General features: G+C 37.2%; 1 protein-coding gene across 6 annotated transcripts; it reads left to right on the top strand.

The window, feature by feature from the left end:
• Positions 1 to 1,271: 1,271 nt before the first annotated feature.
• On the top strand, positions 1,272 to 20,250 carry LOC18445635 (peroxidase 27). Of its 6 annotated transcripts, none has more exons than XM_088858295.1 (5): positions 1,278 to 1,572; positions 2,278 to 2,466; positions 2,581 to 2,746; positions 3,069 to 3,451; positions 19,236 to 20,250. In XM_088858295.1, exons 1-5 carry the CDS (start codon positions 1,354 to 1,356, stop codon positions 19,326 to 19,328), a joined length of 1,050 nt encoding a protein of 349 aa, XP_088714421.1. In that variant the 5' UTR covers positions 1,278 to 1,353; the 3' UTR covers positions 19,329 to 20,250. The 6 variants fall into 6 exon arrangements, with proteins under 6 accessions (XP_006855827.1, XP_088714421.1, XP_088714425.1 ...); XM_088858299.1 differs by lacking the exon at positions 19,236 to 20,250 and adding an exon at positions 18,766 to 18,787; XM_088858296.1 differs by lacking the exon at positions 19,236 to 20,250 and adding an exon at positions 14,876 to 16,324.
• The last annotated feature ends 2,885 nt before the right edge of the window (positions 20,251 to 23,135 follow it).

Below are 23,135 nucleotides of genomic sequence, written 5' to 3'. Positions count from 1 at the left end.
TAATCCCAAGTAAAATCTTAATCAACAATGAATTTATTAGGCTTAGTATCATTCAAAACTTAACAACAATTTTTTTTCACGCAACTGTACCTGTAATTTATTATGAATCTAATCTACAATGTATACAATTAAAAAAAAACAAAGACTTGTCTTGCTTACATCACGGGAGCATATAGACTCCACGTTCCAGTTTTGTTGATTGGTATAATTATAGGGAAGAGAAATTCAAGAAAAAACACAGACATTTGAAGCACCACCTACGCGGTTTCTTACACATCAAATTACTCTAATTTACTTAGCTTGTTCCTCTTCCTTATTCCATTAACTTCAACCCTTGCTTCTGTCCTTATTTAACAATTTCCTTTCTTGTAAAAAGAGAAAGAGAAATTATCTGAGATTCAGGCCGAAATTTGTGAAATTTAGCAAAGTTTAATGTCAATTAATATTAGGGTGCGGTTTGTATAGAGCCGAGGCTCTAAACAATCAAAGTAAAGCGCGCCTTCAAGTAGTGTCGAGAAATGTCGTTTCAATATTGGAAAACTTAATGATAGTCTTAAAATATATTTTCATATTTAATTGTAAAATTAAAGCTTAAAAAATAGTTTAGATTGAGCAGATCTATGAAATCTTGAAAATTGACAGTTCCAAAATGCGTTACAAGATGCAATATTTCCAAAACTTGAAATCCATTGTTTTCTCTTGTTTAGAGCCTTGGCTCTATATAAACATTTTCTTTAATTATTATTGATGGGTAGATATTAGCTGCTCTCTAAGTTTCAACAAAAAATGATCCAAAACTCTTTCTCCAAAATTTAAAGCAAACTCTTAGCCTTATTTTTGTCAATAAAGTGAGTTCTCCTCTATTTCTTGTGAGTTCTAGGACAAAGGAAGCTATGAAGTCTTAAATTTAAATGAAATTTCCACAAATTACTGACTTCAATTTTCGCAAAATGTTTTTGGTGATTCGGCTAGTTCTATCAGGCGGTAAAGTTGTGCATTAATTATGCCTTTCTTGTTTGGATCTAACCCATTGACAACAAAATTAAAGAAGTCAACCCTACTTAATATACTGAATATAGACTACTTCAAACTTTCCTAGAACTAAAAACCTTAAATTTCCTTCATCAAGATTCAATTACGGAATAATAACCACTATAGTTATATATTTATTAAAATAAAAAATAAAAATAAAAAAGAAAAAAGGAAATGGTAAACCACAGTAAGTATATTTTAAATGCAACTTGACAGCCTTGATCTGATCAAACCCCATTAATGTGCAAAAGTCACCATAAATAAGGGTCTGCATTGGACCTAGTTCAACAAAGCTTCTAACCTATCATTTGCAACAAGACAATGGCCATGAAAATTCTCTCGGTGTGCGTGTCTCAACTTGCCTTATTGTTCCTTCTCTTGAACTTGGCAAATGGTCAAGGCCTCAAGCTTGGTTTCTATAACAAGATATGTCCCCAAGCAGAACAAATAATTCAGAAGACAATAGCAAGATATGTCCTGAGAGCACCCACACTTGCAGCACCATTACTAAGGATGCATTTCCATGACTGTTTTGTTAGGGTATGTCTCATTCTTCCTCATTTTCTTAATGCCTTCTTACAAAGCTAGCCTTCTGAATTACATGTAAACATCGTTTAGTGCTCTTTTTTTTTGTTCCCAAAATGTTTTCCTGCGACCCTTTCGTGCCGGATAGAGCTTTATGTTCAAGTGAGTTCATACCTAAATATGTATGAGGCGGATTTCTCACAAAATTACGTAGCATGCTAGTGAAGACTGGGAAAGTAATTTCCAAGCCACTACAATGTTTACTACTCTCCTTGAAAATGGAAAAGCAGTAGTCAAGCAAGGAAAAAAACTTTCTCAGAGAGTTCTTTTCGGTCCTAGGGTTTCTTTTCTGATACATGAGTGTGGCTCAATTGCTTGCAGTTGATGAGGTTATAAGCATGATTAAAGTGTTATAGTGGTGATGAGTACCACTACCTATTGTCATGCAATGCTTTCATAGTTTGGTGAGGCTCACAATTGTCTTCTAACACACTCAACATTGAATGTTTTTAGGCGCATGAAAGTTGCTCTAATTTGCCTGCTATACTGAACTTAAGCACTAATAAATCATTAAAGAGTTACAATGACGAAATATGCTTTGTCATCGTCTTCCGAGTCCTATCCCAACTATTTGGGATCGGGTACATGAAATTTATTCGGCCAAGAACCCTACATATGCTTCAATTCTTAAAATTTAAATGTGTTATTGGTAATGACTAGGGGTGTGATGCTTCCTTGCTGTTGAACTCCACCAAAGGTAATACTGCCGAGAAGGACCACCCCTCCAATCTGAGTCTCAGAGGGTTTTACATTTTCGACGCTGTGAAGGAGGCGGTCGAGAAAGTCTGTCCCGGCGTTGTCTCCTGTGCTGACATTGTTGCACTAGCAGCAAGAGACGCAGTCTCCTTGGTAAACAAACAATTCACCTCTTTCTGTGAACAATTGACCTCTCCAATTGATGAACATTACCTCAAAACAAAAGCTAGAATTAGTAGTTCTCACAGTAATAAAATGTTGGGACAGATTCATGGACCAACATGGGATGTTCCAACGGGTAGAAGAGATGGGCGCGTATCAAAAATCTCAGATATATTGAGCAATTCGCCTTCTCCCTTCATGAACATTACTCAATTGAAGCAGATGTTCTCTGCAAAGGGTCTTGACTCGAAGGACCTCGCCGTCTTATCAGGTAAAATGAAGACTACATTCAAACATAATATTATCACCTTACTATTTCATTGCCCTACAAATGAGTTCTCTTTCTCCCTCATTGAAAATATAAATTCATAACTTACACCATTTCATTCCCCAAAACAAATTAGTGAAATTACAATCTGAAGGATTACTCCCTCTCCCCAACAGTCTACAATATCATCAGTAGTTCCTCTTTCAATGCCCAACAAACCAATTTTACTTAGAGAGTCAAAACTTGTTTTATGGGTGAAAATTCCCCCAAAAAAACTAAAATAAATTCATATATATTCTCTTACATCAACATGTCAATTCTTCAGGTGGCCACACAATTGGGAATTCTCACTGTACGGGTTTCTCTTATCGTATCTACAGCTTCACAGGCAAGGGCGACACCGACCCTGCATTGGATTCGAAATACATCCCCAAACTCAAAGCGAAATGCAAGCCAGGTGACACCACCACCCTCGTTGAGATGGACCCTGGAAGCTTCAGGACCTTTGATACCCACTACTACTCTCTGATCCAGAAGAGGAGGGGTCTCTTCGTGAGCGACTCCGCTTTGCTAAACGACCCTGTAACCAATGCTTATATCACCACCGCGGTCGCCTCTCCTGCCACTTTCTTTAAGGACTTTGCAGCCTCAATGGTTAAGATGGGCAAAGTTGGGGTTTTGACTGGAAATGCTGGAGAAATCAGGAAGGTATGCTACAAAATTAACTAAGGCCTACTCCCCCATTTCTGAATTTCTCTGGGGATTTTATTTTTGATTGCAAGGTTCATTCTCTTTTCTATGTCTGTTTTGTGGCTTTGTATTTTGAAGTTGCTTGATGTTATGGTAGCTGGCTTCTTGTTTGGAAGGGTCCGATTTTGCAGATGTAACCATTCATTCTGAATCAAGAAGATCCTTCTGTTTCATGTGATATTATTTGGCACAAATAATATATTATTGGGCACAATGAATCTGCTTTGAAGGCAGAATAAAAATTGTTGGAATTTAGTGGCAGTTGACCCGCGCCACCGGGAACTGACGATTTTGATTGGTCCCCCCTTTCCAAACATTTCATACAACTAGCATTATGCTAACGAATAATAGACCAAAAAATTCCCTCCTCTTGTCGGAGCATACTATCCATCTACTCCCTGGCGCCAAACGTACACTAGGAATATCTTTTGGATCCGAATTTTTAGCGATGTGATTTGAAACCTGGCCACCAACCTAAAGAAAAAGGAACTTACCTCTCATTCTCGGTGTGCCTAAAGAAAATGTTAAAAATTCAAACTCCGAATTTTTTCTTTTAAATAGTTATCTAGTTATTATCCGATGGATCTTGAAATTTAAAATAAAAACAAGAATCCTAAGTAAGTGTTTTTTCAGGGGGAGTAAAGATATAATACGCTCCCTAGGGGTGATAATATAGGCACAAAAATAATAATACTAATAATAATAACAGAAATGATCTTAGAAGACCCTGTCCCAATCATATATGTAAGACCCCAAAAGATCACTATTAAATTTGACATGAATCTCTAAAAAAATCAAGTCTCACACCCATGTAATAACTTTTAAGGTGATCCTTTAAAGTCCTACACACATGGATGGTGGAGGGTTTTATAGGATCATTACTCAAATAATAATAATAATAGTAATAATAATAATAATAAGTCTTGTTCATAAGTCTTGTTCACACTCTTTTTTTTCAATTTTATAATTATCGCATTTTATACAATATTTAAAATATTGGAATAACTTGAATTAATATTACGATACTTTTAGTTACCGTAAAACATAAGCCGACATTTTACGAGACGAAAGCGTGAACAAGAACCAGAAGGAGAGATGGCCTTCTGTCCTCCAAATGCCGGTAAAAATTAAGGTATTTGCATGAGGCACTCTGAATTGCTTGCAAATTAAGGGATTTTAAGCCCCATCCCTCTGCTTAAGAAAATAAGAACCTTCTATCTGTCTCTCTCCCATTACCCTCGTCTCTTTAAAAGCCCTGTCCCTCTGCATAAGAAAACCAAATCCCTCTCTCTCTCTCTCTAAAAAAACTCCATCCCTCTGTTTAAGGAAACCAAAGCCCTCTCTCTCTCCCGTTACCCGCATCTCTCTTTCTCCCTCTAAAAGCCCCATTCATCTACTAGAAAACCAGAGCCCTCTCTCTCTCTCCTGTGGCCCTCATCTCTCTCTCTAAAAGCCCATCCCTCTGTAAGAAACCAGAACCCTCTCTCTCACATAAGCTACCATCTCTCTCTTAAATCAAATTTTGCAAATTCTTGATTTGGGGTCATAATGAGTTGCATTGACACAGTGGAATCAAAGCCACCTGCAGGGCTCATAGTTCATGTTGCAGAGAATGGCCATAGTTTCGAGTCAACTGAAGTGAAGAAAACTCTGTTGAAGCAGCTCAGAGATGCTTAGAATGCCCTCTCTCTTTAAAAGCCCTTAATTTTCACCGGCAATTGGAGGAGAGAAGGCAATCTCTCCTTTCTAGTTTTTTTTCACGTAAAAAACGCTTTAGGTTTTACGGTACGTTAAGTACCTCAATATTAAATCAAGTTATACGAATATTAGGAAGGTTATTTTGATCATAAAATGCTCAAAATTGAAGAAAAAAAATTGTGGAGGAGGTTTATGAAAGTTGGGATTTTTTTTTCTAAATGCATTAAAATTAAGGTATATTTGTGATAATATGTCTAATAATAATAATAACAATAATAATAATAATAATAATAATAATAATATTAATAATAATAATATATAAATAAATAAGTAAATTAATAATAATAATTAATTACGGAAAAAGAATGATACAATATGGTTGATGAGGTGCGCTCTCCTATTTCACTCTTTAAAAATTGTAGCAATTAGAACGGTTCCATGCACGTTCTTCTACCAGCATTAACATATTTTAAGAGAACCAACATGAGAACGAAAAGCCAGAAGAATAAGTCGCACATGCTAAAAATATAAAAAGATGTATGCCAATGGGACGATTAAAATAATTTCAGAGGGAAGAGAAGAGAAGAGAAGAGAGGATAGGATGGGTAATTTCAAATTCAGATGGATTGGTAAGCTTTGTTAGGACTTTTTTTCTTGTTGCTCACCAATTTTTAGGTCAAAATAAATTTTTTAAAAATTATAAAAAAATATTTTGCTTAAGACAAGTCTTTCTTATTTGTGCTTTCTGTATTTTATTTTATTTTAATTAATTTTGTTAGAAACCATGATTTATCATTCTTAGCTTAACCCTACTTCATCAAAAAAAATAAAACAAATAAAAAAATAAAGTGCAAATATCATTTTGAGGGTTGTTTACACCCTCTTTGAACTATGTCCCATTCGAGTCACCCTCGACTCGGGCCGTGCTCAACTAGGTACGGGTTGTGTCTGGTTCACCTTTATTTATTGTATACCTCCTTAGGGGTTGCTTACCCCCACATCTGAACAGTGTTTTTGGTCGGTCAAAAACCTGATCTAAAGCACACCTCATTTGGCACGATTTGTGTCAAGTGCTCACATTTTTTTTCTTGCATTCTGTGTTTGCCTGCGTGCTATTTTCCTTTTCACTTGCGTTCTTCTTTACACACTCTTGTACACAATGGACAGGGAAGCCCGAGAAACCAACAAAAATTTTCAAAACCCCCCAAAATCTGGCACTAACTGTCGTGAGAGGAACCTAGCATTGTGAGCCGAGGCAGTTGGGATTCGCATAACTTTAATTGTGAGCACCCCTTCATAATCCTAAGCCTCAAATCAACTTCACACATAGTAGGACCTGGTTGATACCTATAATTGGAGGCCAGGACCTACGTGGGGTCCTACTCAGCCTAACCGCATTTCTGTAGTTAGGAACCCACTCAGACCAAGCCTACCCACAGTATAGGGCAAAATTTTTCAAGTGTTTTGTTTGCTTATTACAATTAACTAGTCTTAGATCTCAGTCCAAACCCTTCAGGTCCAAGCTGAACTCTGGGTCCAAGTCCAGGCTCATACCCAGCCCAGCCCAGGTTCAAACCAGGTTCACCACCAGATCGGAACTTAGGCTGCCTCTTGATGGGAGCCAAAGCTCATTTCAAAGCTCACCTAAACCTTAGTCCTGGTCCACACTTGGTCTATATTTGAAATCTTCTAGGTCTAAGTTCAGTCTTGTACCCAGCCTAGCCCAGGTTTGAACCAGGTTTACGCCTTGGTCCGTACTTAGGCCCCTTTTTAGTCCGAGCCAAGGCTCATGCCTAAACCAACCTTGATCCAATCCGGGCCAACACCCGGTCAGATATTCAAACCCTCTAGGTCCAAGACCAGGGTTGTACCTAGCTCAGTCCAAATCCAAACTAGGTTCACACCTAGGTCCTAACCTAGACCCCCTCTCGGTCCGAGCCAAGACTTGTACCCATCTAGTTTAGATCCCAGTCTAGGTCTTAGCCTAGGTCCTAGTATAGAGTTTCCTCTAGAGCTAGACTAGGCTTATCCTAGTTCAAGATCTAAACTAAACTAGCGAGATTCATCCGATCTAGTGCTAGCCTAGGTCTTAGTTTAGGGTTTCGCCCCTAGAACTAGACTAGGTTCTATCCTAAGCCATCGAGCCTAGATCTCACCCTACGTCTAGATTCAAGAACCAGGTCAAAGAGAGTCACCACGTCAGTTACCCAAGCTGACCATGATGGTTACAGCAGACTCCAAACCTGATATTTCAAAATCTAGAGACCAGTATGTCGCAATCCCATGGGATTATGGCCAGAACCCGGGTCCGTCCATTTTTCAGTGTCCAAGTCTTCAATTAGAGGCAGAGGCTCAAGGATCAGCTCCTAATCCTGAGATCTGTGAGGCCTGAAAAGCTAGCTCCGCCTGAAAGACTTTCAATAGTCAAGGGGTTCGACTTGGGGTCATCCTGCAAGGGCTCGTAGGTAACCAAAGTAGGAGTCGAGTGAGGGAAGAAGTTCACGCAGTGTCAAATGCTCAGTCCCATAACCAAGTTAATCTTAAGGCACGACGGCCTCGAAACCAAGACCCAACTAGGTCTAGGGGATCTAACCTGGCCTCAAGCCACCATTGCACAACTCATGATAACCTGAATGTCATGTGAAACAGAGGTATAGATTGGAATTGACCCTTAGGTGATGTAGGTGTTCAAGCTTCCCTTCAAAGTTTAGTTGACTGGGGATATACAGTTCATACCCCAGCACATGTGTGGGTCCCAAACCAACTTATTGCTTTAGGACAACCCAAAGGACAGCCAAGTCAACCGATTGTACAATCGATCCCAATAGTCCATCCGGTCCAACAGACCGTGCAATTTTCGCAGCCGGTGTCAACACCTATGAGACAATACATCTCTTAGGCACAGGAATACCAAACCACCCCGGTGACTATGGCTCATCATCCTCAAGTCCATACAAGCCAATACATACCCCAAGCCTTAGCTCATCAGTCTTCACTTGGGAACCCATCCACCAGCGGGCATACTATCATGCCGAATGCCCAATACAAAGGTACCATGAAAGCAATGCAAGGCGTGCTTGTAAGAATGGGCCTTCACGAAGTTTTACCCCAGAAGGCCTATATTCATGAGACCCTCGGAGGCATGGATGATCTTCCCTTCAGATTCATCATCCCAGAGTTCCGAAACAAGTTCAATGGGTAGAGGGATCCAGATGCCCATGTTAACACGTACCTCCTCTCCGTTCGAGCTTTGTGAGAAAGGCCAAATCATTTGAAGGCCATATTTTCACAAACGGTGTCAGGCAAGGCTCTGAACTGACATCGAAGAATGATGTGTACTCAACCGCAAATCACTCCAGTTGAAATTTTCAACCTATTCGTCTCTCACTATGGTGGATTAACACCAAGGCCTCTCTCCTTGGGCGAACTCAGTGCAACAAAACAAAATCTAGGAGGATCCTGTGAGGACTTCATCAATCGATTCCACGAGGCAGTGATGCGGGCCATTGAATATCCACTCACAGACCCAGCTAAGATCTCTATGGCCTTAGAAAGTGTTGCTCTCGAATACAGGACCTTCTTCAACAAAGGTACTATCCCCTACTCTTTCGACTCCATGATTGACGAACGACATGCCGCGACAGGGTCAGAGGAACACCTCTCAGCACTGGACCCAAAAACCAATCCCTAACCACTCTCCAAAACGAAATAAATAAGAACAACAATAACAAGAACAAGGGGAATACTTCCAGTCAAGTTAATAAAATTGTCATTAACGTGACTACTCAGCGCAACTATCAAAACCTAAGCCAGAGGGGTCGGCCTAGAGCCAACGCTCAAAATAACAACCAAAGGCGAGAGGATAATTTCACTCCTCTCAAAGACCCATTAGAAAAAGTGCTTGAATTACTCCTGACCAAAGATATGGTTTACCTCCCAGCACCATCCGAGCCACAATTCCAAGTCATGGAGAAGAGCAACTGGTGCAAATGGCATCGAGATCATGCACACTACACCCAAACTTGCTATCATTTGAAACAGGTTATTCAAGAGTTGATTGATAGGGGGACATCAATGTCCCTCCGAAAAATCAGCCTGTCGAGGAGCCTAATCAAAAGATGGGTATCTTCACAAATCCTCCTCCTGAAAATACGGTCACAACGGCCGGAAAGACGGAAGCACAAGACAACCCGAAAGGGAACATTGTCATTCACATGATCGAGAATGGAGATGAAGAAGAAGACCCGACTCAATTCATATTCCCTTGTGATCACCACCCCTAAGAAACCCAAGGGGACCTATTGGATCTTCTAAAAGGAACCCCTTCACCTCAAAGCCTCGACAACCCACCTAAGTGGGGACCAATATGATGAGGATGATAAGTTAGAAATTGATGATGTCCAGATCAGTGAGAAGGGATCATCCTCCAATCAGGGGGCCAACGCCCCAAAATTCCCCATTACTCTCCCAATGGTAGATCCTATCGAACTTCAAGTAAGTGAAGTAGACTCCTTGACCCCAAGAGGCCAAGTTTTCAAGCCCATCAGATTGATGGCCGATACCCTCGAGGAGAGAATAGGAGGAACCTTTGAGCCTAAGCAACCGACGATCACCATAAATCAAGAGCCCCAAAGGAGTCACGAGAAAACTCGACCACCTTTGATCTACCGGTTCACCTCGAGAAGATCCAGGCTCAGATCTCCATCTTGGAGCTGCTTAATAACTCACTTGCACATAGGGCCTAGATTGAGAAATTCCTTATCAAGAAACACATCCCGAGCAATACACAACCAGATGAGTTATGCAAAATGATCAACTAGCCAATGGCACCAACGCAGATCGTGTTCACGGTTGTTGACATCCCGACCAGCTTCAACCGCTTTCACGTCGAACCATTGCACATCACCGTTTTCATGCAAGGGTATGAGATACGGAGGGTACTCGTTGACAATGGGGAATCCTTAAACATATGCCCTATGAAAACGATGGAGCAAATAGGTAAGAGCTCAAATGACTTCGAGCCGTGTCAGCTCAATATTGTTGCATACGATGGGACCAAAAGACAAACTGAAGGCATATTGCCTCTCACTCTCAAGATTGGACATGTCGTCCAAGTGATAAAGTTTTATATCTTTGACATAAAACCCTCATTCAATATGCTGCTACGAAGGCCATGGCTGCATGAGAATCTCGCGGTGGCTTCTACACTCCATCAGTGCCTCCAATTTCCATCCAAGAACGGCATTGCAAAGGTATGTGATGAACTTTCTTCTCTTTCAAGCTCTAGTATAGATAACGGAAAGCTAGCCGTGGGAGTCGAGCTCGAAGAAATCCCACTTGCTTCCTTCGAGCAACCTAATTGTGCCACCTTACGCTTAGAGGCCAGCGGCCATGTTCCTCAAACTACGCAAACTTCCGTATTGATGGAAGACATCATCCAATGTCACGGTTTCGGGTCCCCTGAGGCTTGGAAATTGCTATTCTCCCAAGGCTTCCAACCAGGCCAAGGCTTGGAAAGTTACGGGCAAGGCATAACAGAGGCACTCTCTGAATCACCCCAAGCTAAAATCGAAAATGGGGATCAAAGAAGACTCGGGTGTTCTCTCACCGTATTTCAAAGTTGGATGAAGCCTTCATACCATCCAGGCTTTGTATATGGAGGCATTCAGAACCTCGACCCTCTCGATGTCCGTCCTTCAAAACGGTTAAAGGTGATCCTTAATTCCCCAACGGTGGAGGATTCTCCTTCCGCACCATAACACACATAAGAAATGGGAATTGAAGACCTTTTTGCTAACTGGACTTGAAAGTATACACAATTGCCTCTGACACAGCCAATAATGTTTATTCACATGCTTAAACCTAGGGATGGAATTGGTCAATCACTCCCCTATCTCAAGAATCATTGGAAGCATATCAGTGGCACCTTCAAGTCCTAGTGCCAAAAACCGGATAGGCGTAAGGTGGCCACCTAACCACCCTGTGCGTCCGATCGCCAACATATCCCTTGCGTGTCTCATAAAGGACACCTCTTGTGATATGTCTTCGCCTAGTCATACGATGATATGTTAGGGTTAGATTCCACATTGGTGCAACATCACCTAATGTTCAATGAAGGGGCAAAGCTAGTAAGGGTGCACACTTGTCAAGAAACATCCGATCAAATCAAAGAGTACCTCTCGTCCTTTGCTCTCCTAATCTAGTTAAACCCATGTTCCTATACATATCTGTGAAAGACAAGACTATGGGGGCAATGTTAAGATAATACAATGACCGTGGAAAAGAACAAACCATGTACTACATCAGCAAAACAATGGTTGACTATGAGACGAGATACATGGACGTGAAGAAGCATTGTGTAATGCTTATATGGACTCACAAAAATTAAGACATTATGCCTTATCTCATGCAAGTAAGCTCATCGCAAAAATAGACCCACTCAAGTACCTATTGGAGAGACCAGTCCTTAACGAACGTTTGGCAAAATGGAGAATGCTACTAAGCGATTTTGAGATCGAATATGTCACTGAAAAATCGGTCAAAAGACAAGTCATTGCTGACCATTTGACTGAACACGCACTCTCAGATGACACTCTCGTTAACACAGATCTCCTTGATGAGAACCTCTTCACAATTGATTGCTCAATTTGGGAGCTATACTTCGACGGTAAAAAGAACAAATACAGGTCAGGTATAAGGGTTATATTATGCTCACCCGAGAAAATTTTAATGTCAATAGCTATCAGACTGAATTTCCCATATACCAATAATATTGCCGAATATAAAGCGTTGATAGCAGGACTCGAGAATGTCATAGAACTGAAGATCCAATAAATACGAGTAATTGGTGACGCTTTGCTCGTCATAGACCAAGTTCAAGGGATTTTGAAGGTTAAAGAAGAAAAATTAAAACCCTGTCAAGAAAATGTCGAAAAGATAATAAAATATTTTAAGCAGATCACTTTTCATCATGTAACTAGAGAAAATAACAGGCAACTTATTCTCTAACAAGAAAAGGATACCAACGTTATGCTGATGTACAACACTTGTAATATATGCAATTCTCCCAGGACCAGGAAGACCACAAGCATTCCAAGACACAATTGGCATAGCAATTTACGAAGAACTAAATGAATTACCAGTTGTGTTAGCGACCATTAGCAAAACTTCTTTTAATATTCGTTGATCTTTCATCGTAACATTATTGCTACCAGTTGTGAAAAGTATGGAGTTGGTTGGGATTAGTGTTCGCAAAATTGAACAGAAACGGTTAACCAGACGGGCCCGGAAGCAATTTAACCAGCCTAATCGGCAAACCAACTCGAGTCAACCATTCTAACTGGGCAAGTCTAGGGCGGTTATTGGAAAAAATAAAAAAGATACAAAAAAAATTCTACTAAAATATGAAAAGCATATAAAAAATGATTAAAACAAATCGCATTCAAATAAAGTTGAAAATTAATGAAAAATAAATGAGTTTAACAAATCGATTTTTGAATTAAAGTGAGAATTAATGAGAAAAAAAAAATTCAAATTAAAAATGTACTACAAACCAAATTCTTTATTTTTAGGAATTTATATACTTTCTTTCTTTCTTTCTTTTTTTAAATATCGGTTGATCACCAAAACTTCCCAAAACAAGACCGTTAGATCACCTGTTTTTTCCAAGAGTGGTTGGGATAGAAGGATGCTTAGTTTTGAGATTACGAATCCTTGACTTGTGATTGTGCATTATGGTGCGAGTGGTTTTCCACATGAAAACGATAAGTTCGCCATGATCTCCTTCCCAACGACATCGAACGGCTTGTGGCAAGAGTTGTCGTCCATGGGCATGTCCAGTTGTTGACATCTGCAGCAGCGTTCACTAGATTGGATCTCGCAATAGAGTGGGCAGCAGTTCTGTCCATGTCCAACTTTTCCTCACAAAATTGTTTATCGTTCCTACTATCTTTATCATCTGTGGTATGTGGACTTCCCCACTACCGTCGTTGCCCCTTGCGAAAACTGTCCCACTCATAATGTTTGGCCCATCCGCCAAAACGAGAATTTGAAAACTACACCATGCATGTTGGTACGTGTGTGGCTATGGACGTTTAAACCTCTAATTTTTCTCTCTCTTATAATTTAATTTTTATCGCTAAAATAATGAGGCTTTTTCGAGAGAAAAGGTGTCGTTATCTAATGAGCAGAAAATAACCACCCACCTCTCAGAATTACAGGGCCACGTTTATTAAATATTTCAGGAACTCAACTAAATGTTGAAAAACGGCATCCTTCCATCTCTCTTTAAGAAGGGTCATGGCCTGTTGAGGAAGACCACAAAATCAGTTTTGAGTTCTCGTTGTTCTGGAAAAGGGCCCGATCTCTGCTATCCCAAGTCTCACGACGCTGCTAGTAATCCTGGGAGAGGGTTTCATCTCTTCCGTAATAATCCAATATTGGTATCGGAGCTGGTTTTGGAAGTGTGGTGCGCTCATAACCTCCAGTTCCCAAGTTCTATTATTATAATTATTATTTTTTATTTGATTCTTGCTCTCTTTATATTATTTTCATGTTTAATTCGTGTTCATCGATTATCATATTTTATTTTATCTAACATTGCAACCTAATTACGCAAAGACAGAGAGAAACAAATCACTTCTTTTTTTTTCCTCTCTTCGCCTTTTTTTTTTTTTTTCCAACATCAAGGTAACACCTTCTTTTTTCAATGCTATTTTCTTTTTTTTGCATGCTACGGTATAGCCAATATATTTTTTTGAGGCAAACTCTTTCGATAGAAGTCGTTGTTGATGGCTCAAAATAAAATTGGCTGCGAGTATTTTGTTCACAGTGCAGCTTTGGGATAGAGCAAAGATAATTGTTGAGAGAGAAAAGTCGTTGTTGAAACATAGGGCTATTGAGAAAGAAAAGATAGAGAAAACTTTTGTTGAGAAATACTCATAACCAATTAGAAAAAGAGAAATCAGTAGCAACAAATTGAGAGAGAACTTTTGTTGAAAAACAAAAGTCGATGTTAACATTTGTTGAGAGAGAGATAGAGCTGCTACAGCAAAGATAATATTTTATTGTGAAAAATTTTACTTCATCCCTTCTCGACTTGATTGTTTCAAGCTAATTGATAAGCTCGTAAGTCTCACTGTAGCGATAAGCTAATTGATTATCTAGGAGAAATTTGATTATCGTTGTTTTTCGATGGTAGATTACCTTACTGTTATATACTTTTTACTTACCATGGACTGCTGAAAATCAATCGGCTCGTATCTTCTGTCTACCATCTTTTTGTTACTGAAAATTGGTGCATATTTTCTTTTTTATTGAAAATTATTTTGCACACGCCAATTCTATTGGAGTAAAGGCCGACATATCAATTGCATGTATTTTTTTGTGACATATAATTTAATTTAGGGATTTTCGACAGATTTTATTTGCATAATAATTCTCATTGCATTGCATAATTATCCTATGCTTTAGTCTCTTTAAGTTATAAAATTACATGATCTTGATTTTGTGAATTTTTTTTTTGTGATTATGCAATACCATATTTTTTGTTGAAAAATATCAAATATCTTTGTAGACTCTCTCTTGTGCTAAAACATATTAATATATTTATGAAAATTATTCTTATGCAAGATTTGACATAAAAGTAGTTGTTGCCTTTATTAATTTTTTGTTGCATCACAGCAGTTCGAACATAAACTGTTCGAGAAATTTTTTTTTTGAGGTTGCAGCTCACTGAGAGTCGGCAAACTTATTGATTTAACTAGCAGACAACCCTTTTCTTAAACACAATTAAATTTTTTGAACTTTTAGGTATTATTTAAAAATTTTAAATGGCATATAGGCTAATCATGTCTGAACTATCCAAATTTGAAAAACTCAATAAGACCAATTTTTTTATATGAAAAATGAAAATTGGGTATATTCTTTTTCCAAGATAGGGTAGATTATGTCCTAGAAACAGAACCACCTGTCTTAGAGCGTAATGTCAATGGTCAAGTCAGAAGGCAACTTTAGAAATGGTTAGAAGATGATAAAGTAGATTACTATGTTAAGCTTTATAGAAGATGATTTAATTAGAGTCTCTAAGGATCACACTACAACTCAAAGTATGATAGGTGCCCTATCTAAAAAGTATGGGACCACTTCTGAGACCCATGTGTAATTGTTGTTAGAAAAATACAATTATTGAAGAATGAAAGAATCCGCCTCAGTGACCGAGCATGTCAATAAAATAACAGTGCTCACAAAGGACCTTGCTGCAGCCGAGAATCCAATCCCCGATCACATGCAAGTGTCGATTGCCTTTAACAGTCTCCCTCCATCTTAGGAGTCTGTTGTAATTGCATTGAGCCACTGCACAAGGGATAACCATGTTAAATCTTCCCATGCATCTCAATATTGAAACTAAGAGAAGAATGAGGAAGAAGTCAAATGAGCTCCACTTTGCCCAAAGTTCATCTTCTCAGATCCCCAAGAAACCTTTCAATAATCAGAAAAATAATAGGTATAAGGGAAATGCGAGAAATTTTAAAAATCAAAATAATAAGGTTGAGAAGACTTGTTTTTATTTTAAGGAAATTGGGCACATCAAGTTTAATTGTCCAAAGCTGAAACATAAAAATAGTAACCAGAATAACAATGTCCAAAGCTGAAAAAAAAAAATAGTAACCAGAATAACAACCTTGTTTGAAATAATCAAAGTAAAAGAAAAGACTTGATCTGCGTAGTCCTAGAATCAATAGTTGCCGACCATGACCTGAGAAATTGGTGGGTCGACTCAGCCTCCACTCGACAAGTCTCGAGGACAAAGGATGGATTCACAGAATTGAAGAAGATTGCAGCCGGTAACCAGCGGATTTACATGGAAAATGACACCTACTGTGATGTACTAGGTGTCGGTACTTTCAAGCTGTGTTTACCAAAAGGAACAAATCTCTTATTGACTGATACATTGTATGTACCCAATATGAGACGCAATTTGAATTATGTCCCTAGGCTAGACGACATGGGTTTTGAAATTTCAAATCTGGTCCGGTTATCATTAGAAAGCATTCTAGAGCATTGGTGTACGGGTACTATAGTTGACAATTTGTACCGATTGAATATTAATGAAAGTTCATCTCTTTCTGGTTATTTTGATGCTTATGTATGTATGGCTGATCCATACTTATGGCACTTAAGATTAGGACATATAAATAAAGAAAAAATGAATCAAAAGATTAAAAGAAGCTTGCTCCCCAATTTAGGAGAAATTATATTCAAAACATGCAAGCCATGTATTTTTAGAAAATTAACTAAGAAGCATTTCCCTAAAGGGAAAGGTCAAGTGAACTACATAATATTGTTCACTCTGATATATGTGGCCCATTAAATATAAAAACACATAGAGGTATGAAATATTTCATAACATTTATAAATGATTTTTCATGTTATGGATATGTATACCTAACTAGTAAGAAATCAGATGCATTAAAAAATTTTAAAGAATATAAAGTTGAGGTAGAAAATCAGCTTCGTAGACATATTAAAATTTTTCGAACATATAGGGGAGGTAAACATTCTTCTATCTTATTTACCAAATTTTATAATGAGCATGGTATAATTCATCAAACAACCACGTCATATACACCACAACAAAATGGTATAGCTAAAAGGAGAAATATAACTCTAATAGACATGGTTAGATCCATGATGAGCCATTCAAATTTATTACCTCATTTTTAAGATGAGGCTCTCAACACTACAATGTATATTATTAATTATGTCCCAACTAAATCTATAGACTTGACCCCAAATGAATTATAAACATGTAGAAAACATGACCCTACTATCTTGAAAGTTTAGGGTTCTTGGGCATAGTATAGATTCTATAACCATGATACTAAATCATTAGTAGAGAGTTATGATGCTCATTTCTTAGAAAATATAGATGATAAAAATATTTTAAATAAGCCTATTCTCCCTCAATATTTGGTGAGAATGATTCAATTGAATCAAGTATATTAGACAGGCCTAAAAGAACTAGAGCCCCACCTACGACTTTAGAAGAATTTTATGTATTTATAAATGAAGATAATTATTCTTCAATGAGTGTAGATATAATTGATTAACCTCGAAGCTACAGTGAAGCTATTAGCTCACATGATTCAGCTGAGTAGGCCCAAGTCATGCATGATGAACTTGATTAAATTGAAAGAAATCAAGTTTGGGATTTGGTTGACCTCCCGAAAGATAGAAAAGTCATTGGTTGCAATTGGATCCTAATGAAAGATCTTAATGCAAATGGATCCATTGATAAATATAAAGCTAGGTTGGTAGCTAAAGAATTTACCCAAAGGGAGGGTATAGATTACGTATAAACTTAGTCTCCAGTAACCAAATTTTCATCTATTAGGATCATCCATGCATTAGTTGCATATTATGATCTAGAATTATTTCAGATGGATGTCAAAACAACTTTCTTAAATGGATAATTAAAAGAAGATATATACATGAAACAACTAGAAGGATATGTAATTAAAGGCCAAGAAAACAAAGGATATAAACTTAAAAAATATTTATATGGTCTAAAATAGTTTTCTCGGCAATAGTACTTTACTTTTCATAATACAATCACTGAAATTGGTTATATAGCCAATAGGTTAGACCATTGTGTATATGTCTGGAACAGTGTGAGCAATTTTGTTATATTGTCACTACATGTGGTTGATATTTTGATAGCCGATAATGATATTAGCATGATTAACCATGACTAAGTTCCCACTTTGAGATGAAAGATATGGGAGAAGCCTCATAGATATTAGGCATTAAAATAGCAAGAGATAGAAGTTCAAGACTTCTATGTTTATCTCAAGAAAACTATTTAGAAAGTATTTTAAATAGATTTATGATGGAAAATTGCAAGCTCATAGATACACAAGTTTGTCAAGGCTTAAAATTGTCAAAAAAAAAGAGCCCATTAAATGATAGTGACAAAGCTGAAATGGAAAGAATTTCATATGCTCAAGCTGTATGATACATAAATTATGTCATGTCGTGTACAATACCTGATTTGAGTCATGCATATGGTCTTGCTAGTAGATTTCAGAGTAATCATGGGATGGCTCATTAGTAAGCCATAAAAATGATACTTAGATATATTCAGAAAACTAAAAATTACAAGTTGTGCTTCCAAGCTGACAACTTAGAAGTTACTAGGTACTTTGATGCAGATTTTGCAAGAGACCTAGATGATAGAAAATCAACCTCAGGAATTGTATTTCTTTTTGAAAGTGGATGTGTTTTTTGGTCTAGCAAGAAATAAGGTTGTGTAGCTCGGTATACTATGGAAGCTGAGTATATTGCTTATAGCATTGCTACAACTTATGTCGTCTCGATTAAAAGCTTCATAAATGATTTGAAGCTGGTTATAGCCAACAGATCTGTTAAAATTTTTTGTGATAATCAAGCTATTATTTCATCAATTAGAAATGGAGCTTATAGTTCCAATGGTAAGCACATTGAAATTGATTATCATTATATTTATGATATTATTAGAGAGAATGAAATAATTGTAAGTTATTTGTCATCTACAGCTATGATTGCAGACCATTTAACAAAGGGGTTGAGTGCAGAAATATTATCAAAGCATATAGCTTTGATGAGACTTATGAATATTTAAGTTTGGAGCTCACAAATTGGATCTTTTTCTTTGATGTCTTGGTCATGTGAGGAAAAGTCGCATTAGCGTGAGAAACCCCATGATATGACTTTGGATATTTTATTTTATGAGCTGTATAACCTCACTAACGTGAAAAACCTCATGACAAAAATATGTTCATAAATGTTAAACTCATTAAGTGGTAAAGACTTTATAATATTTCAATATATCTAGCCCTCATGGCCAAGTGGGAGATGTTGGTACATGTGTGTGTGGCCATAGAGTCTTTAAACGTGACATTTTTCTCTCTCTTATAATTTAATGCTTATTACTAAAATATGGAGGTTTTTTAGAGAGAGAAAGTGTCGTTATCTAACGTGTAGAGAATAACCACCTACTTCCCAGGATTACAGGGCCACATTTCTCAAAGATTTCAAGAACTCAGCCGAACGTTGGAAAACGGCCTCCTTCCATCCCTCTTTAAAAAGGGTTTCATGACCATGGAGAGGAAGACCACAGAATCAATTTTGAGTTCTCATTGTTCTGGGGAAAGGGCCTGATCTCTGCGATCCCAAGTCTCACGACGCTGCCAGTTATCCTGGGAGAGGGTTTCATTTATTCCCTAATAATCCAACAGTGTCAACCAGCTTTCATCAATTACGAAAGGGGCTGGGATCGTAGTGGTGGCAGCCCACGCCCACGCCCACGCCCTAGTCATCATGTTGTGATTTCTATTCCTGCTCATACCACTCTAACATGTTTAAAAAAACTAACTCCCAAACTATTTGAAAAAAATGAATAAGGGCATATCTTCCCCCACTAAATTACCCAAAAAAAAAAAGGAAGCGTTTTTCATCAACCACTCCCATGGAAGACCACGTGAGAGTGTTGTGGTAGCTGCTGTTCCTGGACGTCCACGCATCTCTCAAGCATCGCGGGCTTCGTTCCTCTCCACAATCGAAGCGGCAGCACCCATGTTTTCCAACTCCAGCATGACCTTATATGTGCTATTTTTGTGATTTGAACCTACTGATTTGTTTCTAACCTTCCCAAGTTCAACATCTACTCACCTTCCAAAAACGAGGAATCTGCAGCTTCTAAATTTGATGCATTAGTTGGAGCACCAAAAGGGGTCCTTCCAGCAACCATTGGTGCATAAACTTGAGTAGTGAGTGCTCTTCAAAATTCGGTCCATGGGAGCCGCTGCTGTGTCATTCAAGTCACGCAGCGAAATGATTCGGTCTTGGTTATTTAATCTTTTTGATTTTATTTTCAATTGCTTTGAACGATCCAACTTGGAAGTTTTCCAAATTGGATCGCTTCAATCAAAATTGTACGAAGGCAATATTGGGCTCATTTTCAATTTCTAAATCATTGCCACGTGCACAATAGAAATGCACTTCCTTATTTGCCCTAGAAATTTTGTTCCCATTAGATACTAAATTCCCTCTGCACTTGGGGAGCAGTGCTTCCTTTAATTCTTTTAATGTGCTTCAGTAAATTTTCATCTTAATTCATTCAAATTAGGACAATTTTTTTTTTGTTTTTTCAAATGCTGCCACTAATGTTAGTATTTTCCCCTCAGCACGTAACGTAGTGTCTGTTGAATATAATCAAAATTCGCGCAAAAATTCTATTGCTTGTGACAGAATTTGTGAAATAATTGAATAAATTTTCCTACTAATGTAACTTACTTAGCCATCGATTTACTAAGCAATGCTTTCAAATCATATTTTATATTAAATTTACAAGGCTTCTAACTCTTATTTTAATTTTCAGTTAAACCTGTAAATTTTGGAACCTCACTTCCAGCAATTTCCAATTGTGGAATCCAACTGTGAAGTGACCCCATCTTACTCCATGCAAGCAGACAAAGCAAAAAAAGAACCGATAATAAAGGAAAAAGTTTATGGAGAGCTAAGGCTCTAAACAATCAAATTAGAGCCCACATCAAAAACTTCACTAGAAGAGGTTGTTTTGATACTCAAATATCCGGAAATTGATCATCTCGACATCAAGATACATAAACGTGAGAAAAAAATAGATTTCAAATTTTGAAAATAGTGCATCTTGTAATGCATATTTGCACCGTCAATTTTCAAAATTTTCAAGTTTTTTTATATCAGCTAGGTCTACACTATTTTCAAAGATTTAAATTCTAAAATTAAAAATGAACACATATTTTAAGGCTCTCACAAAGATTTTCATTTTTGAGACCTCATTTCTCGATACTATTTGAAGGTGAGGTTTACTTTGATTGTTTAGAGCCTCGGCACTATACAAACCGCACCCCGGTAATAAAAGTATGTGTAATCACAAAAGTAGATGAAGCATCTAGGGCTGGGTAATAAATTCGACGTGACAAATTTCATTTCTTTAGATAATTCATATGCTCTATGATTGAACTCTAATGCTCTCCCTTCCCATATTCAGCCGACATTTTCATAGGTGTGTGTCTCGTGTTAGTTTTCTCTCGTCTCTTCTTTTAATTTGAATGTTAGGTCATTCAAAGTTTCAAACCAATGGTTTAAAAAGTGGATTGGTGGCTCGGATCAGGCATCTTAGAAAATGATTTGGATCGACGAATCGGCGTTCCAGATCGAAAATCGGCTGAATCGGTCAGATTAAAGCTTTAAAAACATCCGAAAAAATTATTAAAATTCATTATAAATATTGTTTTTTAGAAATTTAATAAGAAATGAGGGTACTTTATTAAGAATTTTCATTTCTTTGCATGAATATGTAAATATTGATATGTTCTTTCCCTGCATGAACTATTATTTACCATTTAATTTACATCACACAAAAGGATAAACATAGAATTATCATGGAATAAGTATATCAATACACATGGACTACAATAAAGCATACAATTAATAACATACGATTTAAAAATAAAATGACATACAACATCGTTCTTCTTCTTGGTCACGATAGTGCCATTGATTGAATTCGTTTGACAATTCATTGATTCGATCTAAAACGAATCATCGATATTAGCAAGCGTCTGACTATACCCAAATCCTTAAGTGTCAGTGTTCTGCTGTGTTCTCAATCCAAAATCCCCGAAGCATGTCCATCCCTCATGCTCACCTACACTATCGTGCTCATCCGTACCCTGTTGCTGTTGGGACTTGATATGTGAATAATATGGCTGGGATAAGGTGGCCTCATAATCATCATCTCTCTCATTTTCCCTTAGATCCCCTTCCCACTCTCCCTCATCATTTTTCAAAAAATTTGATCATGGATAAAAATCATCATTTTTCAAAAAATTTGACCATGGATAAAAAAAAAAAAAAAAAAAAGTATAGCAAACTCAAACAATAGAAATTAAAAATATGGTTCAATACCTCACGATAATCAACACCTTGTCACGATTTTCACATCTTTTCAAAAAATCATAAATTTTCAACAAATTCAATCATAGATTACAAAAAAAAAAAAACCTGTTCTTCACAGAGCCACCTTACATCAGCCATTTCAACTAAAAAATCCACCTCCAAACGAATAAATTACATCCAATTAAGTACATGTTTTGATAAACAACGCTATAAGGAATCAAAACCCTAAATTATGAACACATTATCATCAACAAATCAAATCAAATCGATTAAATTAAGCAAAAAAAAAAAAACGCAGTTCTTCATAGACAACAGTTATTGAATCTAAAAAATGAAGCTCAAATTGAATAAATTCTATCAAATTGAATACATCTGATTATATACAAGACTATAACGATTCAAAACCCTAGAAATCTAACATATTATTTATAATATATCGTGAACAATAGATCGAAAGGCCAAAAAAAAAAAAAAAAACAGCAGAATTTTTTTTTTCACAGACATCACTATGTTCTTCTAAAAACTCAGGCTGTAATTGAGTAAATTAAATAAAATTGAATATGGTAAATGATAAAATACACGATAAAGATTTAAATCCCTACTAATTTAACTGATTATTTTCAAAATATGGACTGAAATTGATCAAATGGCGGAAAAAAAAAAAAAACGCAGAGTTCTTACTTGGTTTCGTGAACCTGTGGCTTCAATCTCCAAATTAATCTATTTTTCTCAAAGATAATCACAAATTCGTAACAGAAATTTCTAATGAACACATGTACGATCAATATGCCTCAAACGTTTTACAAATTCATGCCCTATTTGGAATGAAACAAAACGAAAAGCTGAAACCCTAAAACCCGCAACTTTCATGATCCAAATAATTGAAATTTTTCCACCATTTAATGCATGAAAAGGCTGAAAAAAGCTACATAAAGCCTGAATATTTGATCACATAAAAAAA

Source organism: Amborella trichopoda, chromosome 2 (genome assembly GCF_054954075.1).
Source record: "Amborella trichopoda isolate Santa Cruz 75 chromosome 2, AtrichopodaSantaCruz75HAP2 v2.0, whole genome shotgun sequence".
NCBI lineage: Eukaryota > Viridiplantae > Streptophyta > Magnoliopsida > Amborellales > Amborellaceae > Amborella > Amborella trichopoda.
This window is presented reverse-complemented; position numbering and strand designations above follow the sequence as displayed.

Excerpts from the sequence above, each read along its gene's own strand:
- LOC18445635 (XM_088858295.1), top strand. The coding sequence starts at position 1,354 with ATGGCCATGAAAATTCTCTCGGTGTGCGTGTCTCAACTTGCCTTATTG. Across the intron at positions 2,747-3,068 it reads GGACCTCGCCGTCTTATCAG|GTGGCCACACAATTGGGAAT; the intron begins GTAAAATGAAGA and ends TCAATTCTTCAG. Across the intron at positions 3,452-19,235 it reads ATGCTGGAGAAATCAGGAAG|GATTACAGGGCCACATTTCT; the intron begins GTATGCTACAAA and ends CCTACTTCCCAG.